At 47.8% G+C, this 21,284-nt stretch overlaps 1 protein-coding gene across 1 annotated transcript in view; it reads right to left on the minus strand.

Moving 5' to 3' along the window:
* Positions 1-21,284, minus strand: part of LOC144159727 (complement factor H-related protein 5-like) — a 123,310-nt gene that overhangs the window by 78,984 nt on the left and 23,042 nt on the right. Inside the window, exons 2-3 of the mRNA XM_077691430.1 lie at positions 11,878-12,081; positions 2,451-2,639 (exon numbers count right to left, since the gene is read on the minus strand). Coding sequence (XP_077547556.1) covers positions 2,451-2,639; positions 11,878-12,055 — 367 coding nt within the window. The 5' untranslated portion in view covers positions 12,056-12,081. The remainder of the gene's footprint in view (positions 1-2,450; positions 2,640-11,877; positions 12,082-21,284) is intronic.

Raw genomic sequence — 21,284 nt, forward strand, 5'->3', positions numbered from 1 at the left:
ATGCGAAGTTCAGGAAAGGCAAGGAGACGTGGTTCTGCTGTATGGAGACAATAGTATGGGGAAGGGCGAGGTTTCGGGTGAGTAGAACGTCAAGGACGGGCGCAACGACGTAGTCTCCATCGGGGACGGGCATGCTTGAAGAGAGAGGGACATAAGTAGCGGCTTGAGGCGGCAGGCGGACGTTCTCATCAGAGCGTAAGTGGAGGAAAGGTGGGGCGTGGTCTTCGGAGGAAAGTGGGAGCTCAAGTCGAAGCAGACCCGTCGAACAGTCTATTAGGGCGGAATGGTCTGAGAGGAAATCACGGCCGAGAATGACGTCATGAGGGCATTTGTCCAGAACAAAGAACATAACAGTGACAGGGTGGCCAGCTATGCTCACTCGGGCGGTGCACATACCCGCGACAGCCGAAGTTCCTCCGTCAGGAACGCGAACGTGCGAAAGAGCAGGGGTGAGTACCTTGTGGAGGCGAGAGCGCAGCTGTGCACTCATGACGGAGATGTGGGCACCAGTGTCGATTAGGGCATTAACAGGGACGCCATCAATTTCAACTGCTAGCAAATTGTCTTCAGTCGGGAACGTCAAGAGAGGGTTTGCGGGGTCGGTCGTTGATGCAGAGTCACCTCCGGGAGCTGCATCAGCTAGTTTCCCGGAGATGAACGGCGAGAGTGGTGCGGCGAAAGGCGACGAGGTTCCGGAGAGCGAGACGGGTGACGGCGTTGGAAGGTTGTACTCTCCGGTGGAGCATCTGCTGGTAATTGGGTCTCAAGGTGGGGCTGGGAGCGATAGTAGGTTGGGCGGTGTCCATCGTTGCGGCGGGAGTCGTCCCAAAAGGTACTCCTGGAGGACCAGCGATTCCGACAGTAGCGCGCGACGTGCCCAACACGCCTGCACGTGAAACAAATCGGCCTGTCATCCGGAGTTATCCATTCAGCGGGGTTTCGATAGTGCGTAGGGCCGTACACATTGCGTGGTCCGGGTGGGGCATAACTGCGGCGGGGAGCAGGAGTTACGCCGCATACTGGCTGGAAGCCCATGTTGGCAATTTCGTCACGAACGACAGCTTGAATGAGCGAAATGGCTGGAACAGGGCTGGTGACGGCATGGGGCATAGTTTCGGTTGGAGCTGTCGCTTCAAGTTCTCGGCGTACTATCTTTTGAACGGTGTGCTCTAGGGCGTCGCGGTAAGAAGGCGCGGGCGAAAACGACTGAGGGGCCGGTGCGTCGCAAGAAGAAGTAGCAGCGGTGTTGGGCAGCCGTTGGAACTGCTGCGTGATGCGCCGACTCTTCGCGTGCTCGAAGCGCCGGCATTCTTTCAGGATAGCATCGACTGTCGTACAGTCCTTGCATATTAGCAAGTGAAAGGCGTCGTCAGCTATTCCTTTGAGCACATGCCCGACCTTGTCCTGCTCGTTCATGCTCGCATCAACCTTACGGCAGAGAGCCAGAACGTCGTGAATGTAGGCGACGTACGGCTCGGTCGACGTTTGGGCACGGGAGGCAAGTTCACTTTTTGCGCGTAACTGGTGGGCGACAGGGTTGCCGAACTCTTTCAAAAGCTTGGCTTTACAATCGTCCCAGCTGGTGAGCGTAGATTCATTCGTCTCAAACCAAGTGAGGGCCGTACCTCTGAAGCAGCATGGGAGGTTGGCGAGCATGATAGTGGGGTCCCAACGGTTGTGGGTGCTGTTCCGCTCGTAGTGCTTGATCCAATCTTCGACGTCAACGTTGTCAGTGCCGGTGAAGAAACCAGGCTCGCGGGGCTGAGTAACGACGACCAGCGGAGTCGCCGACTCGCTGGGCGGAGCCATGGTGGCAGGGTGAATAAGACGCCCGCTGTGGAGTAACGTGATGAATGGTGACGAAGCCTCGAGGATTTGAGCGCCAAGACGAGAGGTAAGGGATGTCGGGCAACCTCCACCAAGATGTTACGGAGAGGAATACGTGAAAATGAAGGTGTATTTCACACACACAGAGAAGCGAGCACCGCGTTGGACCTAGCCCGAACCTCTTCTTCCTCCCAGCTGAGCCCTAGCACATGTCCGCAATGCTTGGGGTTATGTACTAACATTTCGTTCTTGAACTACTGACACACTGTAACAATATTCTCAAAAACAACTTCTGCTTACGAAATTGGTAGCAATGATACATGAAGACGGCATTTAATAATGCGATTTTGTTTGGTACTTTACAGGAATCGCAGCGGCTAACTTGACTTTCTTAATCAATTGAAGATACGTACTTCATCAAGCAACGTAATACCGGCTTTTTTCACATCCTTTCAGTAAAGAGCAGGTAGCAGAAGATGTTGTGGAGGAAAAAAAGCTACACTTGCCCCTAAATAGGCACCAATAATGCGACCTTGGTGCGTCTAAGTAAAATATTAGAACCACACGCAACTAGTTGTTTAATTGGCATTTAAGGCGAATAGAAAGCAAAAATGGGAACTCACGTTCACATTTCGGCGGCTGCCCAAACCATCCGCTTTCCATACATAATAAGCTGGAGACACCACGCATGTGATATCCAGTTTCACACCGGAAAGTTATTCGTGTTCCCACGGGAAACGTTTCGTCATTTGACGCCTCAGAAATATCCACGTGAACGTGATCTCCTGGTTCAAATCTCCTGCATGGGTATTCTGAAAGAATAAAATTAAATTCGGCACTGAGTAATTGACCATTTGGGAAGTAATAAATTTTCCGGTTGAAACACGACCCACAATAATTACATGTAGAAGGTCTCGATACCATCACTTCCAACGGTAGATGCTCGCCAGATTTACCACTTTTAAGAAAATGCATAGCGCTAAAATATGCACTGAAACGTTTTTACGGTGGTGTTGCCTTACGATAGACTGCGGTCTTGTGGGGCTTGGTATAGAAAACTAGCACTGAAATTATTGCTCGACCTCACTCTTTATCGGGACCGCTGCCACTACATCAGCCAAACTCGAAGATGAGAAGGCGAACGCTCAAATGGGAAGGGGAAGGCGAATTGTGAAAAAAAGAAGTTGCCGGTGTGCTCCATGCAGAAAATAGAAGCTCAGAACCCACGGTGGCATGTTGTGAATTGCTGGAAACGCCGCCACTTCATCCTAGATAGGTTCACTCGAGGCAATATAACCTCTTTGTTCGCTTCCTCTCTCATCTGCCCGTTTCAATCGTCAAAAACCCGATCGGCCACGGCGTATAGCGGTGGGTTCGGCAGACCATTTTACGGCAAGTTATTTAGCAGCTCTAGGATTGGTTTTCGCCTCCGTTGCCAAGACGCTGTATTCGTGGTGTGCGCCGTCGAAAGAAACGCTTTCTTCAACTTTGTTTTTCTAGTTCACAGAATGCCAGTGCGTGTTTTTTACACCTTGCGGTCCGCAAATCCAGCTCTTATTCCTTTGCCTGGCAATTACGCGGGCAATAAGGTTAATGGCCATTACGCTACCGGCTTGTTGTAACCAGCGACGACACACACCACCACAGGAGCTGCATTCCGCTATGCTGACCAGTGATCAGGGCGTTTCCAAGCACGCTGTAACTGGCTGTGCACCCGCGGAGCGCCAGACATGGTGAGAGGAGTGCACGGAGGGCCAAGCGCCCGGCGAAAATGTGCTGTTCGATTGCTGTTTGTATTAGCCGGTGTGTGCAGTCCTAAAAACGTGTTAACACCAAAAAATGATATCCCAGCCTTTGCAGAGGGCGGCAGCTTAGCTAGAGTGCTGAAACTAATTCGCGGCGTTTTGGGCATGCGCTGTAATAGCCGAGTCCGGAAGGTCATCCTCGGGAGATAAGATCCCCACCCGCCGAAGATGCACTCGTGGCTATCGTGTATGATAAACAGGCGACTTCTACTCCGCAGCATTTAACGTCATCCACATTTTGGGGCAGCCAGTGGATGTTTTAGTAGACATGGGCGAAATGGAAGGAAATGTAAAAACACTGTGAATTGAGGAATATTCAATGATTTATTAAACGAATAATTTCATTCTTCATATATGCCGAAGTTTAGCCGGAAAACCAAATTTAAAGACAGCAGCCGCCGAGAGTGTTAATTCTAGTGGTATATTTCGCTTATCCTGTTTCGTGCGAGCCATGTTGTGGTGACCCACGCCAAAAAGGCGCAGGAAAGGTCGGACTTTTCCAACTGGAACGTTCGTATATCTGGAATATGAGAATACGGAGTTTCTACTCACCCTGACACAAGACCCGCATAAAAGGAGCGTTATGCTGTAGAAGCACTCGGTAATAGAATCATGGGTATATTTCGAAAACTTCTGCACTATTTTCGTCTCGTTAGGGCCGCCAAGGACGGAAAATAATTGTCCATATGAATTGTGAATAAAAGGAATACCCGGTTAACATACAAATCTAATTTTGCCCTTTTAGCCAAATTTAGCCAATCTAATTTAACTGCGCCAAACGTTCTTATTGCGACAACTCCATAATTCATTTTTTTGAACAAATATCCGCTTTAGTCACGCCTCGAGGAGCCGTAACACGTATGAACTCCATGTCTCCATTTTCAGTATATACGCGTAATTAAGGTTGGTTATGTCTTGACTATTGTCTACATTTCATAAAAAAGAAAAGCTTGTAAAAACCGTGAAGTGTCAAGCACCCTGAAGCTAGCTGGAAGGCCCAGATTTCTTGCCAGTTCAAACCCATAAAATGGCAGGTAATTAGGCCCACGCAAGCCAGATCCCTATGAACCACAGCCGAAAGTGGAGCTGGGAGGTGACAACGATTGCCGCACATGGAGAACGGCCTGCGTGCACCGCATCTCAACCAACGACAGCCTCTTTCAGCGCTGAGCGGATGTAAGGGCGATTCGCAAATAGATTTTAGCGCAGCGAGCCTGGCACCGAAAACGTGCAGCCAAAAGAACTTAACGCGAAGATCGTTCCGACAAATTTAAGGCTAGAAGTCGGCTTAGTGTATGCCCAGCCCTGCTCCTGACAACATTTAAAGAAGATGAATCCTTTTCGAATACAGAAGACCGTTGACAATTGGAGGGCAGGGCACCCTCGGTGCTGCCTTTGCTGCTGTGATCGAAGGTCGAGTGTGGCGTGGGAAAGACCAACAGGAAAAGGAGTACGTGTCAGAGCTCTGAAGTCCTAGTAAATAGCACTTCAACACTGAACCGCGATAGTTATAGTTGCTGTTATCGGTTGGTGACTACGGTTATGCAATTAATTTTGGAAAACCAACGTTAAGCTTTGATAGCATGTTTGTCACTGGAGTTGGGTGCACTGGATCTGGAATGCAAATTTTCATGCCACTTGCATTAAAGGGACAGACAACCGAGTTTTGTCGAGTATATCCCAAATGAAAGGGCATCACTTAAAGCCGCTTGACGAGAAGCGGTCTTGCTGGTAACGCACCAGAACTTTTTAAATGGAAATTTTTAGATCTACGAGCCGTATGTGTCCCTCCCAAAAATATTGCTGGCCACCATGACACAGAGTAGCTCGGCAACATACTTTTGTCTGTATGCGACATGAAAAACGATATTTAAAAACTTGTCCCCATCTAAAAAAGTTTGAATCGCAGGCTTTCCTGTTCCGTTATGTGTTTTTTTTTAATGCAACGGTTTTTTGCGCATGAATGCGCCATTTGTTGCGATAGACGCTAGATAGAGTCTGGCTTCATGTTGTGGAGGTGAGAAGTTCGATTCTCCCTGGACGCGACGGTTTGTTTTTTAAGCTGCCGTTGGCGTATTTGGAAATTGAAATCAAATATTTTGGCAGAACAAACATTCCTGACTCGGCCAGAATCTTCAAAGCTCCTTCACTGGGTCTGTTTACTGAACGCTGCCGTTGATTCTGGGCATGGTGGCTCAGTTAGCCACACTGACAGCAACCCAGCGGCTGTGGGCGGCGTGTCTTTAGAATTTTAAAAATAATGTTTAGAAATACATATACAATTTAACCTTGTACAAATACTTGTGTTAAAAGGTTTTCAATAAGTGAATAAACGTTTCAGCAGTTACAGCAGCTGTTAGGTTTGAAGGCCACGTGACAGGGTCACATATTGTAGTGTCAAGTTTCGACACTACGAACCGCCACCCTTCCGATTTCAGGAAGTTTCCTGCCAAATTAAAATTATTTTCGCCAATTTGTTTAGAGATTGCTTGTGGTTACCGGGCTATATAAAACGCTGGCTTTCATATGCGCCAGAGAACACATACGCGACCAAAATCAGTTGTCCGTCCCTATAAATGTGTTTCTTCCGGAACGCCGCCTTTTCTTAACCAGAAACGCGCGAGTTGCATTGCGTACACAATGTAAGTATCTGGCTTCTTTTCGTGCCCATCCAACAAATCCTTTTAGAAATAGAGTCGGTTGTGGGTTGTTTCTAACAGCGGAGCTGTTTACCAAATCGTTCGGCTTTCGTTTCAGGCATCAAAAATACAAAAAAAACAAGAAAATGCTGAGCGCTCGTGTGTGCGTGCCACGCGGTGACCACTCAGCGGCCAGGAGCACGTTCGTCAAGCCTTGCATACCATCTTAGGGAGAGTGGCCGAGACCGGCGAAAATAATAGTAATAAAAAAACTCCAGCGTTCGCCACAATAGTGTCACCACTTTCGCTATCGCAATCGCACTGTTCACATCACTCGCAAGTAGTGGCTCCGCCCACGATATAGAGCTGTCCGTTCGTCATTCGCATGCTCTGGGAGTTAGTATATTATTACACCTTAGGAGTACGTCGGCTGAGCAGCAAGGATGCCTCACCCACGGCTCGTCCGCACGCCCAATGAGGAGGCCGCTCGCTTCGAGGCTGGTCGCGCTAGGGATTGAGAGCGGCAACGATTAGAGAGAATACTGGGTACATTATACTAGCGTAATAGGCGGACCACAAGAGTAAGAAGACCACAGGGAGAACGCTGCATCAGCACCCCTTCTGCGGCATTGTCCAACTAAAGAAGCGAGGTCCCTGGAGCAAAGATTAACCCGGACACGTGCTGATGAATGGCCGTCCCTTTTCTCTCTCCCCTTTTTTGGGGGCTGTGTGCGCCGTTGGCATAGTGTGTATGTGCATTTTGTAATAAATTCAGTTGATGTCTAGCGTTCGTCCTGGGATTTAAAAAAAGGAACTAGCGTTCAACCTGTGGTTTTATTACTCTTGTGGTCTGTCTTTTGCGCTAGTACAATGTACGCAGTATCGTCTAACCAATTAGCTCAACTTTCCGTTCTTACCGTATTTACTCGCGTAATGATCGCACTTCTTTTTTTAAAAAAACTGATGTAGATTTAGGGGTGCGTTCATTACGCGGGGTCAATTTGTTGGAAAACGTTTCTGAGCACAGCAAACGCGAGTAAGTTGTGGGTAAAATTTTTTACAATAGTTGTCATGAAGATAATAAAAATAATAAGTAAGAACATAATAAAAACTCCGCACACCGCCGCCATCCTCTTTGCAAAGTGACGCAAAATGCCGTGTTTTCATGGGTTACCGAACGCGCCGGTGGGAGTTTGCTGCGAGGTGACAACAGTTCGATCAATAAATGCCCGGCACTGTTACAGTGTGGGACATCAAAACAGACATGGCGGACGGATCAGCAACATGAGCGCGTTTTTTTCTGTCTTTTGAGCATATTATCTGTATTTAGTGAGAGTTTCTTCCTCATCGATACTGAACGCATGCTTGCCGATATCGCTAATATCGGCAAGTCTTCGGCACTAACGTATTCATGTCTCGAAAGGGAAGGAAACAGAACTGTGCCCGACCATCATCAGCTAGACTTTGCACACATACGACATATTGGTGCGGCTTGTTCAGGGTGCGTTCATCGCGCGGAAAAAAAAAAAAGTCGAACTTGGACGACATTCTAAGGGTGCGATCATTTCGCGAGTGCGATCACTATGGGAGTGAGTACGGTAATTGAGTACATACAGGCCCCGAACGATGAAGCCAAGATACCTGGGTATGCCGAGAACAGCGAATACCTTCAATGGGAAGCGGGCCAAGCAGCGTGAGTGGTCCCGGCAACGCCGAGCCGATACCGCTCGTCAGCAGCGGGAACGTCGCGCGGTAACAGGAGCCAACGTCAACAGGAGCCAACGTCGACGCTCACTTCAACGATTTACCGCTTCACTGTGAGCTTACGTATAACAAAAATGCTTAGGTAAAGCCGTTTCAGCAGCGAAGAAGCAGCAAATCGCCTGCAATCGTACACTTAAACCATCCTGGTGATCATGAAGGTTGCGTACAGCTTCGCTACTTTCAAGTCTTACGCGTTAGAGTGAGCTTCCCTCATGTTTTTTTTTTTTCATTTTAAAGACCATTGTTTGCTGGTAGTATTATAGCTATGGTTAATGTTATAATGATTCGTCAAGGCTCTCTGGATTACCTGGAACTCAGCGGTACATAAAGTATAGATCTAACAGAGTCATGCTCATTTGAGACCGCGTAGCGTTTAACACCAGCTCTGTAGACCAGTAAGCCTTTGGAAACGCTCTGTTTAAACAAGGTTGAAAAATCTGCATATTTCATTTGCAGTTTTAGTTGTCCAGCTTTGTTTCGTAATCTGTAGAACATTTCAAATCGTTTGATTATAGTATTCATATTAAGGTTGGCAGTGTTCGTACGGACGATTTTCAGTCTACGTATGAATGTTTTGCCTTGCTTTTGCTTGCATTGTATACGTTCCCCTGTGACAGCACTAGTATTATTTGCGTTCATAAATGCCCTAATAAAGGGAACAAAGACACGAGCAAGAAAAACTGTTGATCGATATACACTGCAAGTTAGTCTTCGTTGACCGGTGCTATTGTGTTCTGTTCTTTGTTTCAACCCCCGCCTCCTATGTAATCCTCATTACAGGCTGTTAGGGTACTAAAGGAAGTAAATATATAAAACTGCGGGGTGAAGGACAAGCTGTTTCATTTTTAACCACGACATTTTTAACATTTTTAACTGTTTTCATTTTTAACTCCTTATGTGGACACTACAGAATGCGTGTAAGTTATTGCGTGCACCTTTTAATGCTGGATGGTGTCTTGGAAAACTGTCATGTCGAAATTAAACTTGCCCTGTGCTAATCGCAGAAGTCCATCAACGGGAATAGTAAATCCACCGAACAGTGATGCGTTTGAAATAAATATCTAGCATGGCGGCCCTTCACGTCACCACCCCTTCACACAGAAACACGGAGGGCAAAAAGACGGCAAATTGAGCGTGCTTTTCAGGCCAGTGAAGCTTCTCTCGAGAGACATTGTTTTAAGCGGGTTGTAAGGATGTGAGCGGAGAAAGAACATCATATGCCTTAAAAATACACGTCGCTTTTTTTTGCAATTAGCATAAAAGCAGAGTAACAATGGAGCAACAGAGAGAGCCTCCCTGGGGAAATTTGCTGTAGTGCGAACAATCTTCATTACGGAAAGAACTTTCAGAAATAAACTCCTTGACGTGAAATCGAGCGCACGATTGAGAGCAGAGGCTCAGCGGGACTTTTGTGATGTGGCATGTAACAATGCAATCCTTTTCAGTGTAACGGAAAACCTCACTTGTCTCTTATGTAATTTGAAGGTGAAAGCGAGTGATTATTGAAGACTTCTTCCCTTCAGCCTCATGTGTGCGGTGCTATAGCGCTCACCTGTCATGCGGTACGCATCCGGGTAACTCCTGTTCGATTCTGACACGGTGCCGGATTGGCGCTGTCGTTACCACATTTAGCTGCGCATCTGTTCAACTGTGTTCAAATCCCATTTCAACCCAAATAAGATTCCATGTATATAATATTTGCCTATTTTCTTTTTACAGCGGCGGTAATTTGGTTTCCTTCGTGTCCAGCTGAACAGTGGTCATTTTTCGCGTTTCATGAAACATTTGGAGTTTCGCCATTAAGTAGTATGTCGAGTTTATTTGTTATGTTAGTTATGGGCGGAATGCTTTTTGTTTTCATTTCGCATTTTCTGAAAAATAAACATAAAAGAAACCTATTTTTTTTAACTACACTAAAACTTCCTGAAACCTTAGATCTATAGCTCATTGACGGTAGTTTGTAAAATGTCAACGGTGAGACTTTGGTGCAGTTGGATCCTAAACGTTTTAGTAAGACACACAGCATAATAAATGGGGCGCTTTCCTAGGATGCTATTCTGGGTGGAGCCAAACAGCATGCATTCATGGACCTAGCCACAGAGGATAGAATTGAGTGCAGGCTTAACTAGATGTAACAAAACCCGATATTACGAAATTCATCGATTTAATGAACCAATTGGGTTTCCCCCCTGGCGTCTATACCGCTCAATGCTATTATGAAATCGAACTAACGAAGTAGATTCAGCGCCATTCCCGATTTAACGAAGTATCTGGACTTGATGTAACGAAGTATCTTGAGGAAGAAGTAGAAATGCCGCCCAGTTGATGACAACAGCTTCATGGGCTTGACGGGGTGGCAGCAGGTCTGAGCTTGCACGACTCTCTCCGGGCCGCCGCAGATGCAAAAGCCGACTCGACGGAGGTTTAGAACGATGCATAAACCTTGCAGTTAGTTTCCGGCACCGAAGAGGTGTCAGAGGATGCTGACGACACAGAAACCACTGAAGCTCCTGTGCCCACTCCAGGGCAGGTGACGGGCGCTGTGGACGGGCTGAGGCGCTTTGCAGAGGATCATGTAGGAACGCAGAATCAGTTGAACGAGCTTGCGTCCTACAAAAAGACGAAACCTCGCTCCGCCCAATGCTAACTAAGCGCGCGCAGACGAAACCACAGGCTTTTTTGCAAGGAAATAAATTTGTTTCTCCTAGATCGCCTCGCGTGTTTGTGTTGTTGACCGCCCGCGAGCATCGCGGCAGCTGCAATTACGACAACAGGGTAGCTGCTGGGAAGCCCCTCTATTTAGAAATCGAATCAGTGAATTAACTGGTTGTAAATTAATGTCCCAATCCTGCTAAGTTGCCGATTTAAGGAAATAATTCGGGGTTACCGCCCCATTTGTTAGATCTGCTTTTTATTGTATTCGTTTGGTCGTGTTCTCTGCACTCATCAACCTCCGCTTTTGATTTAAATGCCGCAACATATTTTCGTACACTTCGCGCATACTTACACCTATTGCATCCACACGTGGCGTAAAAGTCGTTTCATCACGGGTACTGCTGAATTAAGCAGAACTTCAGTGCTTTGACGGCGTGCTCATGTCGTAATATATATATTGTACGAGTTTATGCACCACATCGCACTGGACACGAAAAGTATTTGCATAGGATATTGCCTACTTTCCTGGATGCTGAACCCTACCGAGACGAATGTGGACACCAGACGTTGCTTTTCGCCAATGCGCTTATGAAGCCAACGAGGAGGTATTCTTTATTCGCCAATTTGCGGCCCCTACTTTTAATTGTTTGCTAGGACTACTGGTTTTTAAGAAAATGTAAGTTCTAATGAAATTTTATCTTATTCTAAGAGAGTAATGGGAGGCTTTATACGAGCCTTACAACGCATATTTATGAAAAGCGACATCGCTATCGTGAGCCCTAGGCAGTTGAAACTTCACCACCTTAAAATAACGCTAATCTGTGTATATTAGTTGAAAGTACTTTTTGATGTCAATGGCGACATGTATTTAGGGTAACAAAACACAAGGCTGGAAGGTCTTCCGTAAGGTTTCCTTTTTTCGTCAAGATTTTAGGCCTTCATTGGTTCAATTCTTTTCTTGGCAGTATATTAGGCGTGAGCATTTACGTAAACAAAGAATTAGTACATGTTTTACTACGACGTTTGTTCATCGTTCAGAGTTAAAGTTCATGCATGCCGATTTTCCCTAATAATATTATACTTCACACAAATATCATCAGATTCTGGGATGATTCTGTGTAGATACTTCTTGGGAAATTTAATATTGGAGCACACGAGTATAAGCTAAAAAGAGAAATTCCGCTTACCTTTGCATTTTGGCGCAGAATGCGTCCAGCTCCCATCGTCGGTACAATGTATGACTTCTGTGCCTTCAATTTCGTATCGGTCTCGGCAAGTGTAAATGACCATGGTGCCGGCTGGGCAGCACATGTCTTCACTATACCTGTAGCCGTCCTTAAAGAACTTTCGGTCTCCATTAACCATATAGCCTGGATCGTCGCAATACGTTCCTGCAGTGTATGAAAGGTGAATAAAAATGTAAATAAATTGGCGTCAGAGACATATCCAGAAACACATTAAAAATTGACGAGTGGGAAAGCTAAGATGCATTTCATAGGTAGAAACAAGGGAAGAATTATTTTAAAGCGCTGTCTGAAAGTGTATTTAACAAAAACCTTAAAAACGCCACCACTCATTCTCACACTTTCTTGCCTCTACTTGTTATTTCGGGACGTTTATAAATTTCCTTTGGAATACAGCATGCCTGAAGACAATGTTTGCATATCTTTGAGTACACGCCACGGCAAAAATTAGCCGATATCAAACTTCGAACAATATAGCCAGGTCCGGTGATTTTTTCATTGTAGAATGGAAGCCAGAGAACCTAAGCTACCATCAAACTATTCGCACAACTAAGGGGACAAGCGTCGCACAAGCGTCGAAGGAGTTTTTTCCTATTTTTTTGTTTTGCTTCGCCGCATTCATATAACGGGCGAGACTCTAACAAGCACCATTTATGTGCGTTGGGGACGTTAAATTTGCAGTTTTAGCATGATTACCGACAAATTGTTGTGTAGCACTTAAAATTTGTTAAGGGCTATACTTCCGTTCAACATGAAAAAATTTTACCGGTTCGAAAGCTGCAGTGAACTGTCCATAAGAAAATTGGTACGGCACGGTACGGTACGACAACTTTATTGATAGTGCCTGCAGACGGCTTGCCGCCCTGGTCTTGTTAGGGTACTTCGCCGCGACGCGGCCTTGACGTCGTCTCGGTTGGTGTCGCCTCTACTTTGGCCGCGGCCCCGCTACTTCCTCGGGTCGACCACGCCTGCCCCTGGTCGGGAGCGGCAGTCTTCCCTCGGGTTCGCTGGGTCGCTGCCTTTCGAGTGCGGCCGAGACCTGCTGGACGGCCTGGATCTGGGTCTCCCAGTCGTAGCTCCTCGTCGCTGCTTCTAGCAGCGGCGGGATCGTCTTCCTCGTTGCCACTTCGTGTGGATTTTTGCTGCAGTCCCATAGGACGTGAGCCGCTGTGGCTCTCTCCTTCTGGCATGTGCGGCATAGGTCACTCGTGTACACGTCCGGGCACACGTGCTTCATTAGGGCTGGGGTGGGTAGCGTCCCCGTGTGGAGTTGCCGATATAGTACCGCTTCCTCCCTGGTCATGCCCGGGTGGGGCGGTGGCATCGTTCTCCTCTTGTCTCTGTACCACTTCGTTATCTCGTTGTATGTGGTCATGTTGTCTTTGGTCTCCCACCACCACGTTGGATCGACGGCGGCAGTTGCCGCAGCGCGGTTAGTGAGGCCTCGCGCCACGGCGTTCGCCGTCTCGTTGTGGTTTGCGTACCCTCTTTCCGATAAGTCTTCGCCCATGTGTGCAGGGAACCATTTGATCGCCACGCGGCGGCTCTCGATTTTTGTCGCTCTCAGTATTCGCGCGGCTTCGCTGCTCACTCTTCCCCTGGCGTAGTTGCGTACTGCCGTTCTGGAGTCACTGAGTATGGTCGTGCACTCGGTGTCGGCGATGGCCAGGGCGATGGCCACCTCCTCTGCCCGATGCGCCTTCCGTGTGCGCACGCTTGCTGCTGCCTTAGTTGTCCCTGTCGTGGTTTGGACTACGACTGCTGCGTAGGCTTTCTCGTCTCCCGCGTATTCGGCCGCGTCCACGTATACGGCTCCCTCGTCCCTGGCGTGGAGGTCGATGAGTGCCCTGGCTCTCGCCTCTCGCCTTTCCCTGTTGTATTATGGATTCATGTTTCTCGGTATTGGGTGTACTCGTAGCCTTCTGCTGATGTCTTCTGGGATTGTGTCTTCTGTTCTATTTTGTTCCCTCAGGCTTATGCCCAGGTTCCTTAGTATGTTGTCTTCCTGTTCTTGTTTCAGTAAGGCGCGCGAGCTGCGCCGTTCTTTGCGCCTCTGCTATTTCTTCCAGCGTGTTGTGCACGCACTCGGGCTCATCGACGGCACGAGCACTAAGAAAATTGGTAAAAAAAAATTAAACCAGAAACTTCCACTCTATGATAAATCTCCTGAACCAGCGAAGCTGCGTTTCTCCTGTGGCAGCTGGGACGGCAACTGGCGGTTGTCCGAGAACCTCAGAGGCGTCGCCACGCAAATTCCAAGGTTCGCGCAAAGGAGTCGGCTGCAAAATATCAGCAGAGGGAGGCTCCCTTGCCTCCCTATACGCTTAGCAGGATGGAGAGGAACAAGCCTTTGCGAGAACACTGCCCCCGCTATCGGTGGGTATGTGAACTTGCCCTACTCACGCGCGACACAACCATGCACAGACGGACGAAAAGGCTTGATCTCCTACACCCCCGTGGTTAAAAATGGCGGTAAAGATTGAACCTCGCGTAAAAAGCTTGATATCAGCAATACATCCCTCGAGCAGGGTTTGCGGGAAAATAACAGAACCCGCTCCCGGCCAGCTTAGAGACATTTGTTTTGTAACATGTTCAAATTGTTTTATTTTTGCGGTAGAAACACCTACACCATGTCAGCAAAAATGTGCACCTTCAATGCGTGGACACAGGGCTACACAATACTGTCACGCTCGAAACTGTACAGCGTTAAAGTGGTAGCAAAGAATCACAAGCAGGATATGTGTCAAGGGCTGGAGCAGAAGAGGAAGTAGAGGACTAACCGGATCGGCTGACGTGTCTGTCTGCGTGGTCGCTTGCTTCTAAGCTGCTTGGTTTTTCGCTTTCCTGGTTGAGGTGATCGGCCAACCTTCAGGCGGATTAGCGGTTGTTTCCCGCCATTCTTTTGGTCTTTTCTTTTCTTCCAGGTTGCTGGTTTCCGCGCCTGGATGTCTTTTGAGTCTCCTCGCCGGGGGAGTTCCCCCTGGGCGGCCTCGATTCGTCCGCAGGACATGCAATTGGAAGCCCTAAAGCGCAGTGGGGTGGGCAGCATCCCCGTGGCCTTGGTGCCAGTAAGTGGCGGATTCATCCGGCTGAAAAACCCGCGGGCTGTACAGGCGGCACTTCGAGCGGCTACTGAGAAGTTCGAGCACATTACGGAGGTCCGCCCGTTTGGCAAAGGTGGCGTCTTGTGCCGATCGTCAGACGAGACCTGTGTCGCTGACCTCTTGAAATGTACAATGTTTACCTCTGTTCAGGTGAGTGCATTTATCCCCCCTCACCTTGCTTGCGTGAAGGGCATCGTTCGAGGTGTTGATGTTCAGATGACACCTCAGGAGGTACTAGAGCAGTTTTCGGTAGCGGGAGTCACCTCAGTTTACCGTTGCAGCCGTGTTGTAGAGAAAAACAGGGTGCCAACAGAATCTGTCATTGCTACATTTGTTGGGACGCAATGTCCATCGGAGATTAAAGTATGGCCTCTCATTTACCGTGTGGAACCTCTCTCTCCCCGGCCTCTTCAGTGCCACAACTGTTGGCGTTTTGGCCACACATCCAAGGCATGCAAATCGTCTCCCCGGTGTCGCGCATGCGGTGAGAGCCATTCTGTCGAGCTATGTACTGCCCAAGATGCCAAATGTTGTTTGTGTGGAGCGGCTCACCCAGCTGACTATTCTAATTGCCCTGCTAGAGCTCAAGAAGTCCAAGTTGTCGAGGTCATGGGTAAGCGTCGCTGCTCGCGCGGGGATGCTGTTACAATTGTCAAAGAAAGGACACATGGTTATGCTGGAGTTACGGCCAAACACTCTCCATCACTCGCTGATGCAGCCGTAGTGAATACCATTGTTGCAGCGGTTGAACAAGCCGTTGCCAAGCTCCAACAGTCTTCCCTCGCTGACCCAGCTTTTGCTTCCGTTGTAGCAGCGGCTGTTGAGAAGGGTGTCTCTTCAGTAATCACCCACTTAACTCCCACCATAATCGAGTGCGTGTCTCGCACAGTGGTGACTCAGCTGGCGCCACATTTGCAGCCCGCTCCCCTTTTGTGTACCTCCTCTCCCAAAGTGATCCAGCAAGTTTCCACCGTCCCTGAAGGTCCGCTGCTCTCAGCAGCTAATCTTGCCTCGGATTCTGTTAAAGTCTCGTCTACTCTCGCTACTTCGGTGCGTGGTTCGGAACATCCTACTTACGCTGAGGCTGGTACTTCGTCTGTTCGTGGTCCTACGGCCGACAACAAGTATATTCCTCCCCTTTCGCCCTCTTCAGACTCGGACATGGAGCTTCAGGCTTGGCCTATGGAGACTGTTCTTCAGTCTAGTAAACGTTCCGGATCACCTAGTACCGAAACCCTGGAAGTGCAGCCAAAGGCAAAATCCAAGAAAGGTAAATCTGTTTCAAAGCCCAAGAATCAGATATTACAAGCTGCAGTTGCTGCAGCCGGTCTCTCTGAATCATAGGGGTTCTAAAAGTCGTTCAGTGGAATTGTCGCTCCGTTTCGGCAGGCTTTGCAGATTTACTTTGTTTGTGCTCCCAATTTTCCCCAGACGTAATTTTGCTACAGGAAACCTGGCTTAGTAGCAACCAAAAATTTGGACTTTATAATTACCGCACTTTTCGACTAGACAGGCCAACCCGAGGTGGCGGTCTGTTAAGTTTGATATCTACAAAGTTTGCCCACACCGCGAAGGTGTCCTTCCAACTTCAACGCCCAGACTGTGAAATTTTAGTGCTGGAATTAAAGCTACCTGGTTACCTCCCCTTCTCATTGGCCAACGTGTACTTTCCTAGTGGCGTCGTTGATTCCGAACCACTTGATTTGGCTATTGCTTCGGCTGTACCTCCCATTATCTTTGCAGGAGACTTTAATTCCCACCACGTTACTTGGGGCTTCCGGACGGATTCTTGCGGTAATCGCTTGTTGGATTGGATTACAGATAACAACTTAACATGCATAAATTCGGATTCTCCAACCTACCATAAGGGACAAACGCAATCTGTTTTGGATTTAACTATATCTTCACGAGGTGTTTCAGTGCCTTCTTGGTCGACCGTTGATGGCGGGTCGAGTAGTGACCACATCCCAATAGTTTTTGACATTGGGTGTCCCATCCGTTCCGTTAACCGCCAGAGCCGTTCTTTTGTAAACTATAAAAGGTTTCAAACCTCTCTGAAGGAGTCACTGTCCTCTCTGGTCACACAAAATGAAGCTGAATGTGCGACAGGCCTTTGTTCCGCCCTTTCCTCTTCAGCTCAGTCGTCATTATTTGAAGTGATGTCGAAGAAGTCAGTATTGCCGAGTCCCTGGTGGGACGAAGAATGTTCGCGCTGCTTTAGACGTAGAAAGGCGGCCTGGAAGAAACTTTGCCATAACCTATCCCCACTTAACTGGAGCAACTACAAATATTTTTCAGCGGTATTCAAACGCGCTGTGTCTAATGCTAAACAGACTTATGACACAGATCGATCTCTGTGTCTCTCCAAGCCTAACAATAAGCGTGCGCTTTTTCGCTTTCTTCGATCGCGGAAAGCAGTACCCTCTCCAGATAATACAGACTCCGTGGTGCTATCGTCAGGTGAACTCTCAGAGTCCCTAGAGTCGATAGCTGATGGGCTTCAGGCTCGTTTTTCATCCTTCTTAGCGATGTCATTTACTCCGCCAGACGTGGTAGACGACTTCATAGAGGTAACGCTATCAGAGCTCGCTGACGTCATGACTAAATTGACTGCTGCAGCTCCTGGCCCAGATGGCATTACAACTGAAATGCTGAAGTTATTATTTGACGAGGCTCCCAATCATTTACTTAACATGATCAATTATTCTATTCGACATGCATGGATCCCCGATGTCTGGCGTCTCGCCAAAATACTTCCGGTACTTAAGAATGCTGGCCAGGGCCTCTCGATTGAAAACGTCAGGCCTATCGCGTTGACATCTAATGTGGTTAAATTAATCGAGCGGATTTTGCAGCAGCGCATAATGCAATTGGTGTCCAGTTCTAGAATCTTTAGCCCAAGACAAATTGGTTTCCGCCCTGGGTGTTCGATTTGGAGTGCGCATATGGACCTTGAAAGCCGGATTAAACTTGCCCATCGCACTAACCAGTTTTCGGCCCTAGTAACCCTAGATGTAGCAAAAGCTTTTGATAGCGTCGAATACCCTGTGTTGTTGTCCCGGTTACAAGTCTTAAACTTCCCAAGGTATATCATAGCTTGGATTTGTGAATTTCTGAGAGACAGGCAGTTCAGTTGTGTAAAATTTAATGTTACCTCCTCACAGCGGCCACAGTCTAGGGGCGTACCGCAAGGGGCGGTCCTTTCCCCTGTTCTTTTTAACATCCTTGTAAGCGCTATTCCGGTGGTTTCTGGTGTTTCTACATATGTATATGCCGACGATATTGCGTTTTTTGCATCAGCACCTGACATTCAATCTCTTCACAAATTATTGCAGTCTTATCTGAATAGTATTGCCTCGTGGTTGGACAGTATTTGTCTCTCTATCAATGTGAACAAATGTTCCTTATTAGTTTTTCCAATCTCAGGTCCTGTTAACATTACTCTCAGTTACCGACAGTGCATAATTCCTCAGGTTCCTTCTTTAAAGTACCTCGGGATTATTTACACCAGTGAACTTGACTGGACCCCACATATAGCCCTCATTGAGGCCAAAGGTGCACGTGCTGTTGGGATGTTGAGAAGTCTCAGTCATAGAAAGAAGGGCATGCGCAGAGAGACCCTTCTTATGATATATAGAATGTACGTTCGCCCCATTTTAGAGTTTGGGTGCGTGTTATTCTCTGGGTGCGCCGCGTATAAGCTTCATCGTCTGGTTATTCTGGAGCGCCAGGCTCTTCGCTGCTGTTTAGGGTTGCCTAAGAATGCAGCAAATGCAGTAGTTTACTTGGAAGCGCGCGTTCCTCCTCTGCTTAATAGGTTCCGGATTCTGACGGTTGAAACTTTTCTGAGAGCTTATAGCTCTGAGGTGAACAGGGAGCAGTTTATTTTCATTGCAGAACCAAGTGCGTTTATGGTGCACCAATGGCCCAGGTCCTTATGTCGACAAAGCACTTTGATACAGAGCTTCCTTTCTCGATTGGGTGTAGCAATAAATCAGATTATTCCATATACTGACAGGAGTTCACCTCTTTCTATCAATTTCCGGAACATTTTGCCCAAAAATGCTAAACTTTTACCAGCCCGGCTACTCAATCGCCTTCTCGAAGATTATTTGGCCTCTATGCAGCCAGGTGCTATAATTTATACAGATGCCTCTCAACGAGAAGAAAAATCCGGTATCGGAATATTTTCCCTTTCCCTTAACTGGACCTTTTCGGTTCGTCTGCGTGATTGTATCCCCATATTCTTTGCGGAATTCCTGGCAATTGTCCTGGCGCTACGAAAGCTGGATGTGTCATTTACATCTCCAATGATATTTTCCGATTCTTTTTCTGTATGCCTAGCCCTTTCTTCCCCTAAAGACACTCCCCTTCTGCGGACGTTTCGGTCACTCCTGCCACCTCACTTCACTGAAATTCACCTTCTTTGGGTTCCTGGTCATGCAGGGATCACATACAACGAGACTGCCGACTCTCTAGCAAGGGTAGCACTTTCTGGGCCTGTAGTAGACGTCGTAGAGCCGACACCTTTAATAACAGCAGCTAGGTACCGTAGGATGCTGAAACTCCAATTACAGCAAGAATCGGCTTTATTATCATTAAGGGATTTCAATCATCTCAAATTTTCATGGAAACCTGAATGGTGCCCTTCACGCAACTTAGAGGTGATTATTACAGCCTTACGTTGTCGAGTACCCAAGTTAAACAGGTATTTGCACAGGTCTCGTCTGGCGCCAACAGCTCTGTGCAGCTATTGCAACGAAGACGAGTCTGTCGATCACTTCCTTTTGACATGCCGACGTTTTTCCCGAGTCAGACGTCAGTCCCTGGAGGTGCCGCTTAACAGTTTGGGGATATCCCTAACAGTGCCGGCTATTCTATCGTTCGGGGCATCCGAAACGGGGTTCTGCCGCCGGGATGTATGCTCTGCCCTCCTGCGCTACATTGAAAATTCAAAACGATTCTCTTTATGATTGCGATTGGTCACCCTCGCTTTGATTTTTCAGGGTTTTTTTTTTTATTTTTTCCTTTTTCCTCAAAAATTTTTCAAACCGGTCTAAATTATCTTTCCTAAAAGTCGCGTGATTAGAAAAGAATTCCATTCATTTTAACCATCCTCTGTTCATTGGCCGATCCCCTTATTGGGTATGTGCCATACCTAAAGGCGCAACAACAACAACAACAACAACAACAACAACAACCGCACTCGTCTGGCAGTATGGCTGACGTGTCTGTCGGCGTGGTCACTTGCTTCTAAGCTGCTTGGTTTTTCGCTTTCCTGGTTCAGGTGATCGGCCAACCTTCAGGCGGATTAGCGGTTGTTTCCCGTCATTCTTTTGGTCTTTTCTTTTCTTCCAGGTTGCTGGTTTCCGCGCCTGCATGTCTTTTGAGTATCTTGGCCGGGGGAGTTCCCCCTGGGCGGCCTGTATTCGTCCGCAGGACGTGCAATTCGAAGCCCTAAAGCACAGTGGGGTGGGTAGCATCCCCGTGGCCCTTGTGCCAGTAAGTGGCGGATTCATCCGGCTGAAAAACCCGCGGGCTGTACAGGCGGCACTTCGAGCGGCTAACGAGAAGTTAGAGCACATTACGGAGGTTCGCCCGTTTGCAAAGGTGGCGTCTTGTGCCGATCGTCAGATGAGACCTGTGTCACTGACCTCTTGAAATGTACAATGTTTACCTCTGTTCAGGTGAGTGCATTTATCCCCCCTCACCTTGCTCGCGTGAAAAGGCATCGTTCGAGGTGTTGATGTTCAGATGACACCTCAGGAGGTACTAGAGCAGTTTTCGGTAGCGGGAGTCACCTCAGTTTACCGTTGCAGCCGTGTTGTAGAGAAAAACAGGGTGCCATCATAATGTGTCATTGCTACATTTGTTGGGACGCAATGTCCATCGGAGATTAAAGTATGGCCACTCATTTATCGTGTGGAACCTCTTTCTCCCGACCTCTTCAGTGCCACAGCTGTTGGCGTTTTGGCCACACATCCAAGGCATGTAAATCGTCTCCCCGGTGTCGCGCATGCGGTGAGAGCCATTCTGTCGAGCACTGCCCAAGATGCCAAATGTTGTTTGTCTGCAGCGGCACACCCAGCTGACTATTCTAATTGCCCTGCAAGAGCTCAAGAAGTCCAAGTTGTCGAGGTCATGGGTAACCGTCGCTGCTCGCGTGGGGATGCTGTTACAATTGTCAAAGAAAGGACACATGGTTACGCTGGAGTTACGGCCAAACACTCTCCATCACTCGCTTAT

This window comes from Haemaphysalis longicornis, unplaced genomic scaffold (assembly GCF_048455015.1).
Source record: "Haemaphysalis longicornis isolate Haplotype H1 unplaced genomic scaffold, Haemaphysalis longicornis Haplotype H1 scaffold_10, whole genome shotgun sequence".
In the NCBI taxonomy this organism is placed as follows: domain Eukaryota; kingdom Metazoa; phylum Arthropoda; class Arachnida; order Ixodida; family Ixodidae; genus Haemaphysalis; species Haemaphysalis longicornis.